The 21,636-nt window shown below is 40.4% G+C and overlaps 1 protein-coding gene and 1 long non-coding RNA gene across 9 annotated transcripts in view; one reads left to right on the top strand and one right to left on the bottom strand.

Annotated features, from left to right (window-relative positions):
* Positions 1–21,636, top strand: part of LOC110403539 (myocardial zonula adherens protein-like) — a 76,104-nt gene that overhangs the window by 8,923 nt on the left and 45,545 nt on the right. For 2 of the 7 annotated variants that reach the window (XM_021406854.1, XM_021406848.1), the window contains exons 2-3: positions 157–4,749; positions 18,937–19,026. In XM_021406854.1, coding sequence (XP_021262529.1) covers positions 4,597–4,749; positions 18,937–19,026 — 243 coding nt within the window. In that variant the 5' untranslated portion in view covers positions 157–4,596. Of the gene's footprint in view, positions 1–156; positions 4,750–4,772; positions 7,051–7,973; positions 8,103–8,272; positions 8,349–11,919; positions 12,075–18,936; positions 19,027–21,636 lie in introns of those variants that run through there. The other 5 variants (XM_021406850.1, XM_021406852.1, XM_021406853.1 and 2 more) reach the window with 5 other exon arrangements.
* LOC110403541 lies at positions 6,868–11,912 on the bottom strand. Of its 2 annotated transcripts, none has more exons than XR_002441713.1 (3): positions 10,537–11,912; positions 9,344–9,415; positions 6,868–8,306 (listed from the first exon to the last, which is right to left on the bottom strand). It is a non-coding gene; the product is annotated as an uncharacterized LOC110403541 (long non-coding RNA). The 2 variants fall into 2 exon arrangements; XR_002441714.1 differs by having other exon boundaries at positions 10,761–11,912.

Genomic DNA, 21,636 nt, shown 5'->3' with positions numbered 1-21,636 from the left:
TATGATGAGAATGGTAGAAGTCATCCCTTAACACTGCTGAGCAGCCAGGACTCCTGCTGTGGCTGGCGTTGCAGCTGAGGAACTGCGCCCGTTCTGCTGACTTGTTAACTTGTACTAATTATGGTCTAATAGTGCACCTTTTGCTTGCTTTCCCAGGGAGCAACTGGTGTGGAGCCAGTTGTGATACTCCATCTAAAAAGAAGGTTCATATATAAACCAACCTAAGAGAGGTCTTGAGAAGCTAATGTGTTTCTTGAAGCTTGATAAACTTGAGGTTGAACAGCAGCTCCAGCACAAGATTCTTGAAAAATGGGCACAATTATTTAATCCTCCTTGTGTATGAATTCTCCAGCAATGAAACACAGTACAGAATAAAGCCAGACTGCCATTCTGAGAAGTACTCTGTACAGAAAGTGATCTGTCGCTCAACAAAGATCCTTTTCAGTATAAAACTGCAGTCAAAATAGCATTTAAGAAGTTGAAGTGAATGAAGTAACTAATGTGCACTACTCTGCGTAACAGTGAGTTGTGATGCTTTCTTTTAAAAGTGCTGCTGCTGTAAGAAGTACTCAGAGATAGTATTGCATGACCAGAACAGATTCACAGAAACCTGGCGATTATCCTGGGTCTGGGAAAATTAATTTGAAGAACAACTGGAAATACTGAACTTGTTTTGAAGTTTATGTTATGTGGTAAAGAATAGAAAGAGCATTGATCAGCATCTGCTCTTTCCCTTGTCTTGTAACACTGTGACAAGGAGACAGTCACCAGAATGGAGCAAGGAGGATCAAAACTGGTACTTTTTTACAGCATTATTAGAGTTCAGAACTTGCTGGTTGTGACAATTTAGCATGAGAGAGAAGTTTAATAACTGTTAAGAATACCCATTATCCATGAAAACATGTCAGCAGAGTTTAATTAAACCTGTACTTCAGGAAGTAACCCAGTCTTTAATGATTAGGGATCTAAGGCGATATTTAGAGGGAGTGGGAGGATAATTAATGTCTGTCTCATGTGGAGTTCTTCCACCTCTCTCTGAAGCAGGAAATCCTGGCAGTGACAAACAAGGTAGACAGCAACTTTGATACAGTCTTGGCATCTGTTCTACTCTGCGTAAGAGCGAGTGATGACCTGGGAAGCAAAACGAGGTAGTGACTGTGGCTGTACTGTAACCTGAGAGAGAAAATTTCTCAGACACCAAGTTGTCTTTTGCCTCAACACTTGAAGGTACTCTCAAAGAAATGATTTCCAACATCATTTTGGGTCTGAGCTCTTTCCACCTATCTTCAGGCACCGACCAAGATAATTGTCAGCAGGGTAAGAAAAGTATAAGCACGTGTGTTGGAACATTTCTAAGAGGACTGGAGTGTTTACACATTGTGTTTGGTCTTTCTCAGAAGTTTCCCCCCACTTTTTTTTTTTTTTTAATCTGACATGACGAGATCTTAGCATCTCTGTTTCACAGAAACCAAAATCTATTTGATGTATTTTTTTACTGAGATATGGATCAACACCAGTGGCCACTGCTGTTGCAAAATACTTATTGTGATGTGCAGAACTTGACCTCTTCTGACTAATGAATTTTGAGCGGTCACAGTTTCACAGAGTCTACCCTAAGAATTACTCCACTTTTCCGGAATTCACATGGGATAGTAATGAACTGTGGTGAATTGAGTGTGATTTATTTACTGGGTGCCCACACCAGACATATCACCAGGAATCTGTCATGTTTTATAGGCCAACAAGACCACAATTTCTACTTGAGCAAGTTCTCTCTGTTTGCATTACCAAGCTCTGTACCAAATCATGCTGTTCTTGTCTAAGGGAAACCACAGAATTTACACAAAGGTAAAAGTTAATCTTTTTTTGAAGATTTTATATTAAGGTGATCAGACGTTGTCTACTTAAAAAGACAGCTAAAAATTCACCCAAAACATTTATAAGCATCTGGACTATATTTTGCTACAGAAACACTGGAATTCCAAGTTATATCTGCATAATGGGGTAAGTGAGTGCATTTTAACTTTTGTGTTGCTGTGGCAAAGTTGTTGCTGGTACATAAATATGTTAACTTAAAGGTAGCCAGGGAATATAACTTCTATACTGCAGCTATTTCTGGTACTGTCAGACAAAGAGCAATCCAAACAGAGGCTGAAAATTTTCTGGAGTATTTGATGGGATGTATGGAAGATACATTGTCTCCTTAAGGACAGAGACAGAAATACTTAGTATGCATACCATTCCGGAGGACATTTTAAACATTTTATCTCTAATGTTTAATTCTATAAAATCTTTCTATTTAAATATATTTATCAGAATATCAAACGTGTCAACACAGGAGAGTCCCAAAATTCATAGAGATACTGTAACTCCAGTAATATGGGAAGTTGGAAACGTACCAAAATTCTTTCTTAAGAGCTTGCTAGCAGTCAGAATATTTTTATGTGTTTTGTATTCTAATACCTCAACAGAAGCATAGCATGTGTCATAAAACAGCTGGTTGGCAAAGATTTCTAAAGTGTTTGCCACACCTCTAAATTATTTACTCAAATAAACCAAGCTAGAAAGTGAACAGACACGAGATGTTTCCTATGTAGTGCATGCAGTTAATGTATTATAGACTCTGACCAACATCTGTAAAAATTACTGGGAATTTTGATATTGATTTTCGGGGCAGGAAGATTGAGCCTCGGGTTGCTATTAGTCGTTTGTTATAAGTTAGGATATAGAAATTTCCAAGGGCAGAGTGATGGTCTAATATGCTGTTTTCAACAGTGTTCAATTCTCAGTGGCCCACAGGAAGACAAATCCCCTCCTCTCCTTCCCCCCACGATGCCTAGTGTCAGTTGTGTCAGAGGAGATTACTGAAGTCCCTCTAATCATTGCTAGCCTTGTGGGTAAATCTGATTGATAGCTCTGGCAGAAGTCATACTAACTAGCTCACTATTTTGTCTGACCCAAACCAGGTCCTGTATGTATACACATAATGTATCTCTTCCTGCAGTGCTAGCAACTGCTTTGTTCAGTGACCTGCAGTGACACTGAATCTTCAGGGTAATTATAAAAAGCAATATGATAGTTTCTTTGTACTACTTTAATTCTATTAACCCACATTAATATCCAGAGCACCTCCATTTACTTCTTGCTTATTACAGGCAAATACCAAAAGTAGGGCAATTGTCTTTTAGTAATACTTTGTATCTTTCTATTCTTGTCAGGGAGAACAGGCGTTCCAGGCTGGTCTGTCTTAAGCATCCATTTCTCTCCATACCCTTAACTGTTCTCTCTGCTAACATTATATCGCTGCCGTTCTAAAATCAGCAAGATTAAATTGTACTAACTAAAATATGTTGTTGCATTCAAAAAAAAAAATCTTTGTGAGTTATACTTAGACCAAGATAATGGGAAAAGGACGCTCCTTGCTGAAGCTGCGTTTTGATTATAGAGACAGCAGCCCTATAGTACTAGTTTTCCATGCTGAAATACTTACGCAGAAAACAAGCCTGCAACTGATGATGATGAGATTCTGCTCAAATAAACCTATAGACCAACTCAAGAAGGCCTGATAGAATTTCTTGTCTTACTCAGTCCAGCCTATCTGGAAGCTCATGAAGTTTTCTGGAAGATTTCCAGAGGTAGGGATTTGCTCTATTAGCATATGATAAGCAAACTTGTTGAAGAAGTAACCTGGATAGGCCAAAGTGCAACAAAAGGCTTGAGTATGCAGAAGCTGTGAGACAGGATAGCAGTTGATCATTTGTGGCAGTACAGTTAATGCTAACTATTTTTTTTTCTTTAATTAAATCTACAAAATTAAATATACATTACTAAAATTAGTATGGAGAACTTAAAGACTTCCTCAGCAGAGACAGTTTGAAATCTCTTTACAAAGGCATGGTGGAAGCACTACAGACAGGGCTCAGGCATCAGAATAGAAAGAGTAAGATGAAGTGGAGTTGAGTGATGTAAAAGAGAAGTGGCCTTCCCTGGAGCCTGTGAAGAGTTTGTCATACTGTAGAGCCATTTGCTGCGCACTGCCTTCTGTGTATTTTTTTTCAGTGTTTCCCTTGGGTACAAGTAGAGGTAATTGTAGGCCCATTTTGAAACACAGGGAAAGCAGAAGATTTTTTTTTTTTTTTTGAGACTTCTGCCTTCTAAATCTCCCAGTTAGAATAAATATACAGAGTAAATCAACATTCAGTAGAAATGAGTGGGTCTTTCAAGTCATTGCAAAGGTCTTTTGATAGAGTGCTCACTATGCTTTCTTGTGGTTTCTCTTCTCTCTGCAGAGAGAAAAGGTAGGAATAGGTCCACTGTGGAAAGAGTTTAATATCAGAATAGAAACTTTAATTTCTAAATTATAAGTGATCTTGCAAACTGGTTAACTTCCTTTTGTAGACCAGCTTTTATCATGGAAAAGCCACACATTTATTTCAATTTCACATTATCATCAAGCAGGCAGAATATCAGGAAATCCTGCTGTACAGTTTCAAGTCACTGTTACTGGTTTCATCCATTTCGAAGGCTGTAATATTTCTTGAAGGAGACTTCCTGGAACAGCTCATATCTCTTGCTTGGTGATCAGGACCCAGAACCATGCTCATTCTCAGCTGCATTCTTGCTAACTGGATGAGACACCATATGCAGCTGGAGGAAAAAAATTGTGGACTGAAGAGGCCTGAAGGATGGCATGCTAGAGATCTGAGGAGCGGCCATCCGGATTCATGGATACAGTGTATGACCAAACGTGTAAGTGATTAGGTGTGTGAATCCATTTCCTTCCTAGGACTGGGAGTCTTGTTAGAGGGGCATTTCCCTAACTAATATTTAGTCACTATGACTGAGCTGTCAGTAAGTGCCCTTAACTATTTAATCTTCCCTACACTCCCTCCTAATTACTTTACCTCAGTTAGGCCTAACAATATCTTCTGTATTAATTATAACTTCTTTTTTGATTATTATAATGCCTTGGTACAGAAGAAAGGAGACTGTTAATAGGATAAAAAAAAAAATTCCTTGCACTTTAAATACAGATAGGTCCAATAGAATGTTTTTTAGGACTGGAAGGAACAAAGTTTTCCTGATGGAAGTCCCCTGATAGAGTCAGTATGATCTATTTTTTTCTTTTCTTTTATGATTAAAATACCTCCCTTTCCACCTTATTTTCCTTTTATATGACTTCTAATAAACTTCTTTTTCTTAAAGTATTAAGAAAAGAAATAGGAGAATGAGATCTTCCACTAGTACTTCCCAGATTTTATGCTCAGCTCTCTATGCTGCCTATGGATGTGAGCAGTCAACGTGCTGGGAGAGTCATTAAAAACTACTGAAGTCCCATGAGCAACATTCTGAGGTGGGGAACATGGATGAATGGGGGCCCTAAACCAGGTCTAAAGCCAAACACAACTAGACAACCAAGAACTTTTGGCTCAGATGCTCTAGAAAAGTGCCTGTTTGTTGTTTTGATTAGAAAAATATTCCATCATACTCCACACTGAAGTAGGACTGAAATCCACTGCTATTCCAGTCTTCCATCCTAAAATAGAGCAGAATGTAGTTTTTACCCCTTTTCTTCATCTGTTTCATTCCTATTGTGAAATTAAGGCAAAATCTTCCCCTCTTTGAGCTAGAATTGAAATACATGCATTGATTTTATTTATTTATTTTTTTTGGTCTAATTAACGCTGTCACTCCTTGAAATGTGTCCATTCCTTTTCCATTCCTTTTTCCTATAGAAGAACTTGTACTCTGCAGTTTATTTCTGCTGCTAAAATTTACATGTTTCCTGCAAGAATATCAATATTGAAATAATAGCCTTTTGGAAGAGATCTATCCTTTGGTATTATCTCCCAGGAGTGAAATATAATTTTAAATGCAGCTACCTAGCAATATACCTGTGGTGCTAATGGTGGGTGTGCCTGTTCTCTGCTCTCCTACCTACCTTAACCAGTTCAATTATATGACCTGGCCAAGTCACACCCCTTCATGAGCAATGCTGCTACTCCTGAGTTGCATTATTTTTAAATGACATTTGTATTGAACCATCCTTCCTGCATAGCATGGACTGACTAAAACAAAGCCTACTGCCAAAGAAAGAATGATAGACCTAGAACTGCACATCTGTCTCAAACCACACTGCTGTGAGCTGTGACCATATGCTAGCTGAACAGGAGATTTACGTGAAGGAGGAAACGGTGGAGGTGAATCAAGGTGTGGTACTTTTTTTGCTGAATCAGAACTGGACTGATGCCTTACATGCTTCAGCATGATGTGAGGTGATGTTATCTAGAGCCCTAAGAATTGGTGATTGAAAAATGACAGAACTATTTTCTTTCATTCATAGGCACCCATGTATTCATGATAAACTGTCCTCAGTTTGTCTTTATACCTTTCATATCTGTTGTAACAGTTGATTTTAGTAAAGTACAAGCTTTTATTTTGATAAAATGAAGTCCATGGCTATAGCTGTGGAAATATTATGATGTATAGACGTGCTCAGTCAAAACCCCTTCCACATAAAGCTGAGAACTTATCCTTCCAGGGCTTTGCACCTTTCTTTAAAATCTTAGTTATAATTTTTATTTTACTATAAGTTGCATTTTAGCAGTCTAAGACTGCAATTCTTAGCTGCTCAGTGTAATCTGCATTGTTCTGACTATCTGCTAGGTGCGCAAACAGCATGAAATACACAAAGATACACAACTGTGCATAAAGGTATATGGCAGAATCCTGTTGCTGTTATCACTACCTGATTAACTTTGGTGTATACTCTATGCTCTTGTCCAGATATGACCTTGAGAGACTAACCCATTCTGTCTTGTCCCTTCTGTCTCTTCCACAGGAAATGACACTGTACATTGCCTTGTATTATTTATTTATTGAGCTATCTAGAATTAGTTCAAAAGTATTTTCAGAACCTCAGTAGAAAGAGAGACTTTAAGAAGGAAGACAACAAATACAAGCAGAAAACATTAAAAGAAAACCTGTTATTGCAATAATAGTCTGTGATTCTACATTACCAGTAAAGGTGGAATCAAGCTGCTATTGCAGGTAACTCCAGGAATTTTCTTTTTGATTTAATTCAACCATAACAGAAATATCACATAAGATAAGTACTGAGAACTTTGCAAAATAAAGTATTTATTCTGCATTTTAAACTCCTGATATGGGCATTCCTAAATATAGATTGTCTCTGTGAATTCAGCAGGGGAGGCTCTGAGTTTCTGTAGTTATCTTGTATTAGCTGTATACCGAGAGCGTTAAGTGACAGAAAACAGTAATGTCAGTAGGTTTGAGAAGTGAATTGATGCTTGTAGCTAAACCGAGCTGGATATTCAGATAGCTGTATGTGTTATGTCACTTCAAAAGGCTAGCTGTAAACCAGACTAGCTCCAAAAGTAGCTAAGGGTGTATTTGCCAGTGCAAGAGGAAAATATTTCTGAAGACAAGAACTGTACAATAGTGAATGTCGGTTTGTATACTGCATATAAGGTGACCTATGGCTGCTGAATTTGGAGACTCAATTTCAGATGACTATCCACTAACTGCTTTATGACTGTTAACAGGACAACATTTTCATGCAAGCTGTAATGCCCAAAAAAGATTATTTGAGAGTTAGTTACATGATGCTGAGCTAAATGCATGTCTGTGGAATACAAATGTGAAAGCTAGCAGGAAAAAGAAACAACTCTGAAGAAAAATAGGTGATCAAGCCCACAAGTCTTACCAAGTCTGGTCCTGAAGTATTTCACACTCATCTGTCCATTTGACAGTTTGTGCTATAAATGGGTTTCATGCCTTGGAGATGATGAAGGCAGAGTGGATTTTAATCCCACTGGAAAGTGAAGGCTATTAGAAGTTAATTATAACACTTCATTTTTGGAGCAATCCAACTGGGATTTTACAACCTTAATGACCACTTGTGTGAGTTCTTGCACAATTTGTAACTCAGCAATTATTCCCAAATCTCACAGGGCTAATATTCCAGCTGATTAGGTGTTACTAGGACTTTACCCCTTTCTCTGGACTCTGTCAGCTGTTAGTCTGAAGATGGAGAAGAGAATCAGCCTTTTAACACGGCCATATTGAGGATATTTGTTGAGGTAAGGCCAGGCTGTCCATTTCTGCAGTACTGCCTTTGTGATTTGCTGTTTTGTGAGAGGAGACGCATTTCCCATTCCACGTATCGTATGCTCTGTTATTCATCTTGTGACCACAGGCTTTTCATATAAAGGCCTGTTGTTTCTATGACATTGTTTCATTTCTTCCACAGCATAATGGTCTTTGGTCTTCCTGGACCTGTGATGCTGATAATGGCAAAAAGGATAGTTGGGAAAGAAAAAAAAAAGGTACCAACATTTCCAACATTTCAAATTTGCTGCAGATTTAGTGTAATCATATTTGCTGTTTCATTACATCTATTGCCCCAGATATTCACATTATAGTGTCATCTTGTAATTAACCTGCTGTTCCTTTGTATCATTGCATTCACAAAAGCACTGGCAGGTCTTGAACTAAAAGCTCATCCTGGTCAGATTATTATCTGCCACCACATTTTATATAGTCTGTGAGCAGTCTATATGACTATATATACCTATTGTGCAGTCTGTACATCTGTAAAAATCAGTAGAATATTGTTGCTTTAGTCCAGCTAATCAATTGGTGATTTACTTTCCATTCTCCCGTCCTGTGTCTGTAAGTTAGTGCCATGTCCAACACACAGCAAGAGATGTTTGTAGAAGGATGCTATGCACCTTCAGGGAATAAGAGCTGTAAATCTCAGCAAATCTAGTTCAGATGGTATCAGAGCCAGACAGGGAGGGTCATAGGTCCAAGCTAAAACCAAGCAGATATTTATCCCTAATCTCTCAGGGAATGAAAGAGGAAGTGGATCGTCTATGGATTGTTACTTCTTGGCTTAAATCTCCATTGAGAGTGAGAGAGAAAGCAAGCCCACAGTTCAAAGACCTCCTGAGTCAGTAGTTCTGTGCATATTTTGTGATTTACTGTTTTTGTAGCTCCTTTTTATCCAACTTCTTTTTGAGAGCGTGTATACCTTTCATAATCATAGTATTCTCTGCCATAATTTAATTTTACACATAGATGTAGTGCCTGGTTCATTTCAAATCCATTATTCCCAAGGGTAGGAAGTAGTGAATAGCTATTCCCCCCTCACTTCTGCACACCAGTCATGAACTTCTAAGCCTTTATTGCCCTCTTCCTACTGCTGTTTTTCTCTGCTTATCCTGTCTTCATCCAGAAATAATTCTGCAACTTTGAGCTTTGTTGCATCCCATCTATGTATGTCTCATATTTCTGCAACATCTTTTATTGAGCATCTTACTTTATAGCTGTGGGTTCCTGGTGTTCATTCGATACCAGCAGCTCCATCCATAATCTCTGTAGCATATCAGAGCTGTGGGGAGGGAGAAAAAGTTATTATTCCAAATGTTGCTTTTATACGAAGAGGGTTTTTTTTTGTTGTTTGGTTGGTTTGGTGTTTCTTTGTTGTGGTTTGTTTGGTTTGCTGGTTGGTTGGTTCTGGTTTTTTTTTTTTTTTGTCTTACTTTTACACGTTCTTTTCAGCCTTGGCAGAGCTTAGAGGTTATGAGGCATTTTCAGATGTTTACTGTGCACACAGAACCTCACAGCCTGCAGAATGGCTGAAGAAACTTTAAGTGTGCACATGGGATTCACAGCCAACTAGCAAAGTGGAAAGCAAATTGAACTCTGCACTGAGTTCAAACTTTGCTGACTAGGGGAAAAGGAAGGAGATGGTTTATAGAGTAGACAAAAAAAAAAAAAAAAGCAGACTACCAATTGTGCTTACAGGTTATTCCTTCTAGGACAATTTTAATTTGAGAAAGTGCCCAGAAGTAGATGTTTCTGTTGTGATTGCTGTATCAGGTAGGCATGTCTTGCATTTTATTTCAAGAAATTAGGCAGGCTCTTAGTAATATAGACAAAACTGAGAAAATTGCATAGTAGTTATGTTTGTATTACAGTTATGTTTGTATTACTTCTGGACAGGTGTTTCCTCCATCCACACACAAAACATCTCCATCAAATTTATCATCATTCTCAAAGTCAGTGCAGACCGTGCAAATTCTCCCAGAGACCCAATTACTGTACCTGACTTTGTCATATTGTGGGCCATGGAAAGGAGGTCCTTTACCAGAGTGTGGCACAAGTTTGGTTTCTGTGCCTGCTCTTGGAAAAGCAGTTCTTCTGTCTGTGCCTTTCAGTGACTACAGCCCTTTGTACACACCTTTCCCCAGAGAATAGAAAAGTCCTGAAGGCACAGCTTCTTGCTAACCAGGAGAATCTCACAGGTATGTGAACTTCCCAGCTGAAACTACACAAAGGCTGTATACCAACATCTAAGTTGAGGCATTTCTGCTCACCGGAAGGACCAGGAACAAGTAATGACCACTGCTAAGGGACAGCCCAACAGTTAAGTGGCATGAGGGAGCATATCCCTATTGTTGAATATAAACCTATTCTGCACTTGGAAATCCCCTCTGAAAGCAAGATTACCGCCATGCGTTAAGATGATGGATGATTCATACGGAAATCTGACTGTGGGCTCGGGACATCTTCTCACAGAACAGGAGGCATAACATGCAGTCAATCTTGAGAGAAGTCCAAATACAAGTGATTGCTCTGTCTTATTTGCCTTGGGCTATATACGTTCCTCAAGTGGAGAAGAGAACAGAAGCTGGGAAAACAACAGAAAAGACTGAACAGTAATGCAGACCGACCCTTCATTCCCTCCTCCAGGCCTGTGCAACGTTTTCTTCCTCTCTTCCTCAGATCCATGTCATGCTGGTAGCTCAGCATCTTGCCCTGATGGCTTAGTATCTTGCTCTAGGGACAGGGAACTGAGAAGCAGAAGAGAATAGACACTTCTTACACAGAGGGTGAGGCACCAGTCCCTCGGTAGGAAATTACTTCCTCTTCTTCAGCATTCTCCAAACCAGGAAACAGCTCCTAGCCACAGCAGTATGCTCGTTAAGATTGTAATGGGCAAGGACATCACACAGCTATAACTGTGTTCTCTCGTGGTCTTAATTATTTCAAGGTAGTTACATGGAGACAAAGGATATATATTTCTTCTGGAATTTATTTTGTGCAAAAGGATTTCTTTTGGTTGTAGCTCCTCTGGTTTACCAAGGAATGTGCTGCTTGCTCATGAGGGATGCACAGGGCTGCAGATGAACTTGGCGTGTGCCCATCTAGGCCTGTACAGACAGTGTAGGGTTACAGCATTCCCTTAGGCCACATCCCGGAAGAGACAAGCATCTGCTGAAGGAAATGTTGAAGTCCAAACCTGCAATCTAAGAATGTGTGCTCCAGCACCAGCCTCACCTCCTCGCTGAACCCTCGGCACCAAGGCTTTTGCCACCACCTGCATATTGAGTTGCACAAGTGTGGTGCCTCGCACCTGAGGCTGCCTGCAGTCAGGGTGTTTCTGCCCAGCTTGCTGTGTGTTCCTGGAGCACGGCTAACAAGATGACAGGCCTGAGTGGCTCAGGAACTGCAGCAGGAGGGGAGGACGGTGCCCGGCTCTCACGTAGCACTATCCCATTAGAGCACTCAGAAGCGCGTACCCGAGAGGCCTCCTCTGAGCCCCAGCTCCTTTTTCCAAGTCCAGAAGGCGGCTGGGTGCCGTGCGTACCCGCTCGGCTCTCTTCTCCGAGCCCTATCCCCGGACTGCACCGAAATCCCGGTAGCAGAGGGACCGCGGCGTCCCAAGGGCAAATTCCTCAGGAGCCGCGCGTCCACAGTGACTTTGCCCGGCTGCACCCCTCGCCAGGCTCTCGGTCGCCTTCGCGGCACAGTCGCCGGGCTCCCCCCTCGCCGGCCCGCCCCGCCGGGGCAGCCGCTGCGCAGCCCGGCCCCTGCGGCCGCCCGCGGTGTGTGCGCGGGGGCGGAGCGGCGCCGCCGGCCAGAGGGAGCCGCAGTCAGCGCCAGCGCGGCGGCCCGCGGGGATGCTGCGCTACAGCTCGGGGCTCACGGTCACCACCACCACCCCCAGGAGGACGGCCGGCGACGGTGGCCGCGCCCGGCGGAAGGTGCGCGGGGCAGCGGGGGGGCGGCGGGGAGGTCCCGCGGGCCGCGCCGTGGGGCGGTGTGACCCCTCTCGTTCAGTTTGCCGGTGGAGCGCGTTTGGGCTTGCTTATTTTCGGTGTTTTCAGGTGAAGCTTTCGGTGTGTGAAAACATTGCTTTGAACCTCTGTAGTGGGTCTGTGGTAGGCGCTGGGAAAGGCAGAGCTTTCGGGGTGCCCTGCAGGGCTTTTGTTAGTTCTACTTCCTGGCTGCTCTCCTGGAAACCCGTGAGGAAGCTGTGCTGTGGTGGAGACTTTTTCCTGATACGTACAACAGAGAACTTCCCCTGAGACTCTTTACCTCATGGGGAAGCTTACCATAATGGTTTACATGGCAGTGGTCATTTCTTTTAAAATATGGATGTAGAAATACAATTTACTGACTTTTTAACTTTTTAATTTTCATAGATAAACCATGCTATATTAATACACTGGAAAATGCATCTTAAAAGTTGTTAGAACTCTGGCAGATATGACAGCAATGTCTCTACAGCCACCCTGCTTGGAAGAGCCACTATGCGCTGCAGTAGCCACGATGTTATCACTGGGGGGGCATGTTTTATGTGAAGGAATAAATCAATACAATCTAATGCTAAGCTCACCCGTACAAAGAAATACACTTGTGTGATCGTGACAAATCTTGTAATATTTAGGGCTAGATTGGGTGCTTCAAACTTTTGAGCTTATCAGTTTCAATAAAACCAGTGAAGAATGTCATATTAACACATGTTGTACACGGTAACATGCAACTTGTGCTCTCCCACAGAAAAAAATAGCTCTTGTCATTCATATGATAATATTGGTAATGATAATCCTTAATTTTGGTTTAGGAAATACAAAATTCTGGATTAATATGAAATTGTCATTTATGTGGAAAAATCACAGTGACTGGAAATCATACTTCTTCTGTGCAGTACAACATCTACCCTGTTCCCACTGAGTTTTCCTGTCTTAGTATTTCTTTAAAAAGTTAAAGGTAGGAGAGTTTGTGTTCAGGTGTTAATTTTCTTATTTTTATCCCCACAATGTACTTGGCACGATCAGTGTAAAATGAACTTTATTTAATAAATTATCCTAAGTAAATGGGTAAGATCTAATTTGCAAATAAAACCTCTTGGGAAGCTGCTGTTCCTTCTGTAGTGAAAAGCGAGTCTCTTACCATGAGTTGTCAGAAGAGAGGAGGAAGGCAGTTAGAATAACTGCAGAATAAATGGAAGGTGTGTGTCACGTTCCTGGTGCCTGTGGTCATGGGAAAAGTGCCTTTTAATTGTGGTGGTGTGGGGAATCTCATAGCGGAGATTTCATAAATGGAGAAGACTAGCCAGAGAAACGACCAAAGAGAGTACTTTCTTCTTTGCTTTTTTACGGGTGCCTGAAATTAAAACCTGCTTCATTTTTGCTCTCACCTTCAAAACTCTGAAACTATTATCTGGTCTTAGGCAAAGGGAGCAACTTTTGGCCATTGAGCTGTTTGGATAGCAGATAGTTACTCAACAAATGCATTATCAGCAAAACTAGATTCTGTTTTTGTTAACTCCAAAGTTGAGTTGAATTTAGATCAATACTGAACCACATCTTCCCTGTGAAGGACTGTAAAAGTCTGAGATTGAGGCCGGTTGCTGATAGGACAGCTTGTATTTTTCTACTGCTGTGCATGGTTATTCTATCAAACCCTTGCTCATGATGTTAATGCTAGCTCTGCAGTTATTTCAGTACATAGTTAGCTACAGTCAGTCCTTTTCTGGATGTTTCTTGTTTTTAGAAAGGAGGGTAAAAAGTCTGAGGAACATTACTCAAACTGAATCTGTCATCTGTTTTTGTCTCAAGTTGCACCCTAGTGATTTGAGTAGGATGGTAAACATGAATGTGGATTGTGGATCTGGGCCATGAATTCTCAACATTTTTAACTAACCTGGATTGGCTTTTTTCTTAACTACTGTATTGCAGTAGCTCTCAGTTATGCTGTCTCTCTAGCCTCTTAGAAATTTGGTATAAGAGCTTGTCTTCACCTGTCAATTTCCATTGCAGTCGGCAAACTTTTCTGTCTGGTGTTGGGGCGGGTGAACCTATCAGCCTTTGTTTTCCTGTCAGCATAGTCATTCTACAAATGATGCCAGATGAGCTCTGGAAATACTGCTTGCGGGTTGCTGGTGTCAAAAGCCAGGAGCGAGCATGAAATGTTGGCACAATGAAGGTTACTTGTATTGTTGGCTTGCCAAAGCTATAGATGCCGCAAACCAAACTAAAATCTGATAGTCTAGGAAACTTGATACCTGCACACCTATTTCTTTTTAAAAGTTATACTCATAAAGTCACATATTTGGTTACATAAAAGTATGGTGGAAGCCATGTCTGTCCCTCTGTTTTTCTTCACTTCTTCTTAACTGTCAGTCACTAACCGAAGGAAACTGAATTTCACTCTTTACCCTGCTTGAGGAATTCTCCTTCATTCTCCTCCTGGGTTTCTCCCTACAAAACCCAATTGTTTCTGGAAATTACTGCTTCATTCTCAGTTGCACATTATTCTGCCACTGTTTGGCAGAGAGTCGAGACTCTTCCTGTTATGAATTCATTTCCATTTTAAGGCATCACTACAGCCATGTTGTGCTGTTGGAAGAGGGCTGGCTGTGATTTCTGTGTGGGCCGACTCATTCATTTGGTCAAGTAAGCTTGCTGACAAATGGTAGGGAGAGCTGTTTCTTTAGGAAGCACTACATACCAAAAACAGTAGAGACACAGCATCGATAATTGCTTCTGAAAGTTAAAGGGAAAGTGGTGCCTATTGTTTATCCCTTCTAATCTCTACAGTGTTCGTCAATTTCAACATACCGGTGTGTAGTTCTGTCCGTAGGTAGCATGCATCATCTATGGTCCAGGAAGAATAGGAGTGAATAGCCACATTATACATTTTCTGCTGTTTCCCCAGGGATGCGACGGAAGTGCTATTGTTATAAACAATGGTAAGAGTACAGCGTGTGTAAGGTTGTCCCAGCAAGGAATTCAAAACTGGGTGGTACTTTGCCACTGTGATACAAGCCTGCCTGGGCGTGACTTCAAGGCTGGAATTGTCAGATGACTGCTCATGCCACCCTCTGAATGGCGTTTATGTGCAGCAGGCTGCAAAGTGAAGCATTACATCTTCATTTTTTGTCAGAAATACTGCTCAAAATATGGTCGTGATTTGAGGTGTCTCAGTAGTTAGGAGCTGACTTGGAAACAAGGGAGTGGAAAAGGAATAAAAGCGTGATTTAGGGTGGCAGTAGAGAAGACATTGTAAAAAGAATAAATAATTGAAAGGCAAGAAAAATAATTTAAATGTTAGCAACCTTTTGTACGGTGTTCTTAGTCTCAACAAATTACTGTTACTGATTTGGATTTCTGTGCTAGTTGTTACAACTTGCCTGCCTTCCTTCTGGGTTTCTGTGATTTTCTTCATAGTAACCTTGTAACACATGCATTGTTGTAATGTGACAGGCAGTCATGATTCACTAACTGGTGTACACACTCAGGGATAATTATTTATTTACAATCACTGCACCATGAACCTATAAATGTGTTGGCTATAATTAGTCCTATGCTGACTGACAGGCAAACCATTTGCCAGCTTCAGAAAATCTTACACAACTCCATTTCATCTGACATTGAGTTGCCACTCACTATGCGTTTCTATTTCTTTGGTGTTTATCATGTTATCTCCAAAGAATCTTTTCATTCCTTTTAACTCAATTTTCTTTTGTTTGAAACCCCTGTAAGAAAAAGTTGGCCTCATCTGTCACTTCCTGCATAGCACAGCACAAACTCAGTTCTATTTCCTATTTACAGGTCTGGTCTTTCTTTGTTTGACTACCTGGATGGATGCCAGTATCTCTTTCCCTTTTTGTTGTAAACACACTTGTTTTAGAGGAAAGAGCGTTGCTAAGCCAATGAGAAGAAAGAGCAGGGGGAAATGGAAATTAAGTAGGTGATAAAGCATAGTATTAATTACTTTATGAATCAGTGATCTGTAACACTGAGGAATTTATTAATAATGTATCTTGATAACTTGTAAGCAGGAAGGACTGACAGTTTCTGCAGCATAAGAGAAGAGTCTGGTGTTCACAAAAGAACACAGATAGCACTCAGTGTCTAAAGCCAATGTGCAAGGACTCATCATTTTCAAACCTGTTTCATTGTTTCAGAATTATCTAGGAAATATTAAAGTATAACCCAATTTTGTGCTGAGTTTTCTTTCTTCTATCACTTTCTCTGTGGCTTCTTGTTCTTGAGTTGATAGCATATGGCTGAATGATGAAATAACAGTGAAGAGCTCATTTCACAAAAAGTAGCTTCCACAGATATGTCCAAAGAGTAGGCTGTATTTCAGCTTGATCTTGTTATGGACTTTTTTCCCTCCTTTTTATAATACAAATGTGGATCACACATTTTATAGAAACATTATTTAAGGACATTTTTGTTATTGATAGAAGGCCTTGCAGACCTAAAATACCTAAAAGAAGATGGAAGCCAGCAGAAAGTAGCGTTTTTGAATGTAGCTGATGTACCAGTGTTGACTGATCATCTTGATGGGATTTAAAGAAAGCCTGGAGTTGATGCAGATATTTGCAGATAGTTCTTCTAATCACTTTTGCTTGGGAAGAAAAAAAAATGAATTCTTCTTGTATTAAAAGTTGAAAAGGGTCAACTGTTTGGAAGCAGGGAGAATTAGAATCTCTGTTACAGAGATTTGGCATCTATGAGAAGTACTTTGCTGCTATGCTCTGAATGCCTGTGAGCAGAACATGATTGTTGTTTTTGAAGCAAAGGAAATGCTATAATGATCAAGACATGAACTGTGATCTTAGGCAAGAGCAATGGAAAGCTGTATGTCAGAGAGCAAGTACACATTCAAAGCCTTTGACAAGATTTCACACCATATCCTTATCTCTAAATGAGAAATATGAATTTGAAAGCTGGACTGTTCAGTAGATAAAGAGTTGGTTGGATGGTCGCAGCCAGAGAGTTGTGGTCAATGGCTCTATGGCCAGGTGAAGGCTGGACATGAGTGGTGTCCCCCAGAGGTCTGTCTTGGGACTGGCGCTCTTCAGCGTCTTCATCAACAACATAGACAATGGGATCCAGTGCACCCTCAGCAAGCTTGTGGATGACACCAAGTGGTGCAGTTGACACAATAGAAGGAAGGGATGCCATCCAGAGGGACCTGGACAGGCTTGAAAGCTGGGTCCATGTGAACGTAGTGAGATTCAACAAAGCCAAGTGCAAGATGCTGCACTTGGGTCAGGGCAATCCCAGCTAGGTGTACAGACAGGGAGAAGAACTTATTGAGAGAAGCCCTGTGGAGAAGGACTTGGGGGTCCTGGTGGAAGAAGAGCTGGACATGAGCCAGCAGTGTGCACTTGCAGCCTGGAGGGTGAACTGCATCCTGTGCTGCATCAAAAGAGGACTGGCCAGCAGGGAGAGGGAGGTGACTGTCCCTCTCTGCTCTGTCTTTTTGAGGCCCCATCTGGAGTAGTGCATCCAGGCCTGAGGCACCCAGTATGAGAAAGATGTGGAGCTGTTGGAGTGGGAGGGCCACCAAGGTGATCAGAGGGCTGGAGCGCCTGCCAGTGAAGAAAGGTGGGGGGAGTTGGGCTTGTTTAGCTTGGAGAAGAGAAGGCTCGGGGGAGACCTCGTTGTGAGCTTTCAGTGCTTGAAGGGAGCATACAAACAGGAGGAGGACCAAATTTTTACATGGCCAGATAGTGATAGGATAAAGGGAAATGGTTTTAAAATAAAAGAGGGGAAATTTAGGTTAGATGTCAGGAATGAATTCCTTACTCAGAGAGTGGTGAGGCAGTGGAACAGAAGTTGTGGATGCCCCATCCATAGCGGCATTCAAGGCCAGGTTGGATGGGGCCCTGGGCAGCCTGATGATCTAGTGGGTGGCAACTCTGCCCACAACAAGGAGGTTGGAGTTGGGTTGGAAGGGACCTTAAAGTCTAAGCCATTCTATGATTCTGCATGGCTGGATGTAAGGAGTTAGGAGAAACTAAAGACATCTAGATCAGATAAGGCACTGGACTATACAACACTGGTGATGGCCCACAGTAACCATGAAAGAGGTGCTTTAGACATTTTGAAGAACAGCTTAGAGTCATTTTCGTCAACAGCTGAGATTTCACAGGAAGATGTTGTGAAGCTTTGAATTTAGTCAAAAGAAATTCTCATTTCATCATTTGCTCTGCTTAGGACTTAGGATTGTTTTTCACAAGAATGTCTCGTGTATACAGCTAAGACTAATGTTTGTAACCAAGTTTCTCATATGAGATATGATGCTTTAAAAATATTTTTGTGTATAACATTTCAGTAATATTTCTGTTTGAATTTAGTGGAATTTCTGTACTTAGATACTTTTGGATCAAATACTGAACAAAAAAGGACATTCAATCTAGAATATCCTTTATGTTTCTAAATAATCCCTTTTGAAGATTAAAAGTATGCCAAATCTGCAAACAAAGCTGAGAAGCTAGGAAATTACTTTCATTGTTCTGATATCTGAACTCTCAATGTCATTTATGAGTACATAAGAACATGTTGTTAATTGAAATGTGTTTGGTTTTTTTTTTGCTATTTCAGGTATGTAATTACGGAGTACCTTTGAATTATTTCTTGCCAGCTAAAAAAACCCTCTAGCCTTTTACAGATAGCTTACTTTTTTTTCAGCTGATTGGAAGAAAATAGAAAATAATAAATGAAAACTTGCATATTAGCACAGTTCATTTTGCAAAGCAAGTTATTAAAATTAATTTTTGTAAAGCTTAAATTGAAAAGCAAACTTTTGTTTTTCTTCCAGATGAATGTTTGCAGACTGCGTTTAACAGTACCACCTGATGAAGTCTCACAGCCTGAACAGGGAACAAAAGAACCTGAAAGAAAGAAACATGTAAGTTTTAGCCATCGCAGTTAAATGCTGTACAAACAAGGATTAAATAGTGACATTCATGAAATCTGGTTTTAGTTGTTTTGGGTACTGGATCGTCTTGGAAGACTGAAGAACATGTGGATGCTGAGCAAGTCAGCTGTGAACTTTGAGCCCGAGCTCTGGTGTTGGGATCAGCAAAGCTATATACAAAATAGAAGGATAGCAGTAGATAAACAGCACAGAAATTGACAGTGATGTGTGACTAAAGTATTTTTAAAACTTGATTATTTATTATTTTTACACTGCACTGCTATAAGAAGCACTGTCTTGCGTTAAGCAAAGTCTTGATCCTCACCTGAAGAGGGGAATTTTACATTTCTTATAAGCTTAACATTGTGTGAGAAATGAGGCTTTCCTGTGTGCATGAGCTGGACTGCCTGAGACCTGGATGTTTTTCTGTGTCAGCTGATTTTGGGGCCACCAATAGACTGTAATAATTCATTGTGTACAGAAAGTGTTTAGTTGCTGCAATCAAGGTATTTTCACCCACCATTTAGAATTCTGTCCGTTTGTATCCAGTCTAGCTTAAACTTATGGGCCCGTTGCCCTGAGAGTAATTTAAGTTTGTTTTTGAGGAGGACAGATACTGACTCATGGCTTACTCATTTTACTGTGCTGAGTAGTGTAATAATGAGAAAGAAGTGTCCGTGATTAGGGCTTCTTGGTCACTTCCTGATGTGACTTTTTTTTTCTCTGCCAGACCATGTATTTAATGAGACCTATTTTGTACACTTTTAGAAAGTGTATATAAAATCTTCAGAACTGGATGGGCTCTTAATTATTCAGTGTCTTGGCAATTAAAAAAAAAAAACAACACAGAGTAATTGTATCATTTACTTGTGTTTTACATTTTTTGTGTAATTCAAAAAAAATACACTGAAGATGAAGCAGCTACAAAAAAAAAACCCACTGAACATGAACTGTTCTCTTGATGCCTCTAAAACAAGACAGGAATTTATTACCTGTAGATTTTTATTGTCTATGTAATATATTGCTTCGTATATTTGAATTAGTTACACAGTAACTTATAGTGCACGCAGGATTCTTGACTAGTCATACTCCGATAGTTTTATCTTACTGTAAGCTTCAAAAAACCAAACCAAAACAAAAACAACAAAAAAACCCTCAACAAATAATTCTTCTGAGAGCAGTGATCAGATATCTCTGCTGATCCACCCATATTCAGCTCACTCAGTGTTAACGAAAGTTCTTACATCGCATTGAGAATAAGAAATTTTACAAATGTTAGATAGATCTCCCACAGTCCTATAGGAACTATATCTCCCTTTTGGAGATAATGCTAATAAAGAGAAAATAGAGAAGTGCTCAGCTTTCTGCCTTACACTTTGCAATTTAATGTCAGAACACTCAGCTTCACCAAGGATCAAATGCAACAGCAGGACTTGGAAGTTAAGAGTTCTGTGCTGTCTTTAATGTTGGGTGCAAAGAAAAAGCATTTGGAAAAATATTTTTGATATTTAAGAAATACAGCTGTTAACTTGCACAAATAAGCTGCGAGGGTAACCAGAGGGTTTGTTTGTGCCGTGTTTTGCTGAAGCGCTCCAGCAGATCGGGTGATCTGAGCTTGGCTGCTGGGCTCTCTCCTCTTTGGGCAGACAAGTGGTGAGGGAGGGGGGCACAGACCTTGCTGTGTCAAAGGGAATGCCAGAAAACTATAAATACACCGTGGCGTGACATTTAGTTGTAATCTTCTCTTTCTAATCTTTCTTTAGAAGGAGGTGATTTTGAGCTGCCCTAATGTGACATTGCAATGGCTTGCTGGTTATTTCTTAATTTTCCGTATTCTCTGGAACTGAATACTATTAGAAGGTGTAGCAGTTTCCAAATCAGCTGTACAGAAGCTCTTGCTAGTACTGAACCTTGCTAGCACCTTACTGCCAGTTCAGAACTGATTTTTTATTGGTTTTGTCAGTAGGTGTTAACTTAGCTTTTTTTGTTGCAGTCCAAGTTTAGCAGAAAATATATACTGCATTTCATTAAATCTGTATCAGTGCATTATGTTTCTAGATTGATTAATTTATTACCATTCTGATGTGAAATAAAAATTAGCCAGAGTAAAGAATAGAACAAAGTGGTAGAGCTGGGCAGTTTTGTTGCAACAAAATTACTGCAGGCATTAAGGGCAGGAGGATGGCCTCTGCCTGTCTTTTGTAAAAGGTGGTACCCAGTTAGATGGTGATTTCAAAAACTGAAGAGAGAGCTTGTGCTGTGTGTCTGTATTCCTGTTTAGTCTGTGATGCCTTGAAAGAAACGTGTGAGAACTGAAGTCACAAGTACAAGTTGGTTGGCTGATTTACTTTTTATTGGCAAAAAGCTAAATATCTGAATTGTTAGCACTTCAGGCTGAGAGTGTCTGAAACTATCATAATTTTGTTCCATTGCTCCTGTTAGTGATAGGCAATAGAGGAAAGGAGTACAAGGCTGTTTACTTCACCATGAAGTACAAAGGGTTATTGTGCTGGACAGATGCAGTATCTGTGTGTTCTGAAGCCTGCCTTGTCCTTCATCATAAAATGCTACTGAACAATAGTATTGTCTCTGTTTGGGCTT

The sequence above is a fragment of the Numida meleagris genome, chromosome 9, assembly GCF_002078875.1.
Source record: "Numida meleagris isolate 19003 breed g44 Domestic line chromosome 9, NumMel1.0, whole genome shotgun sequence".
Lineage (NCBI taxonomy): Eukaryota > Metazoa > Chordata > Aves > Galliformes > Numididae > Numida > Numida meleagris.
This window is presented reverse-complemented; position numbering and strand designations above follow the sequence as displayed.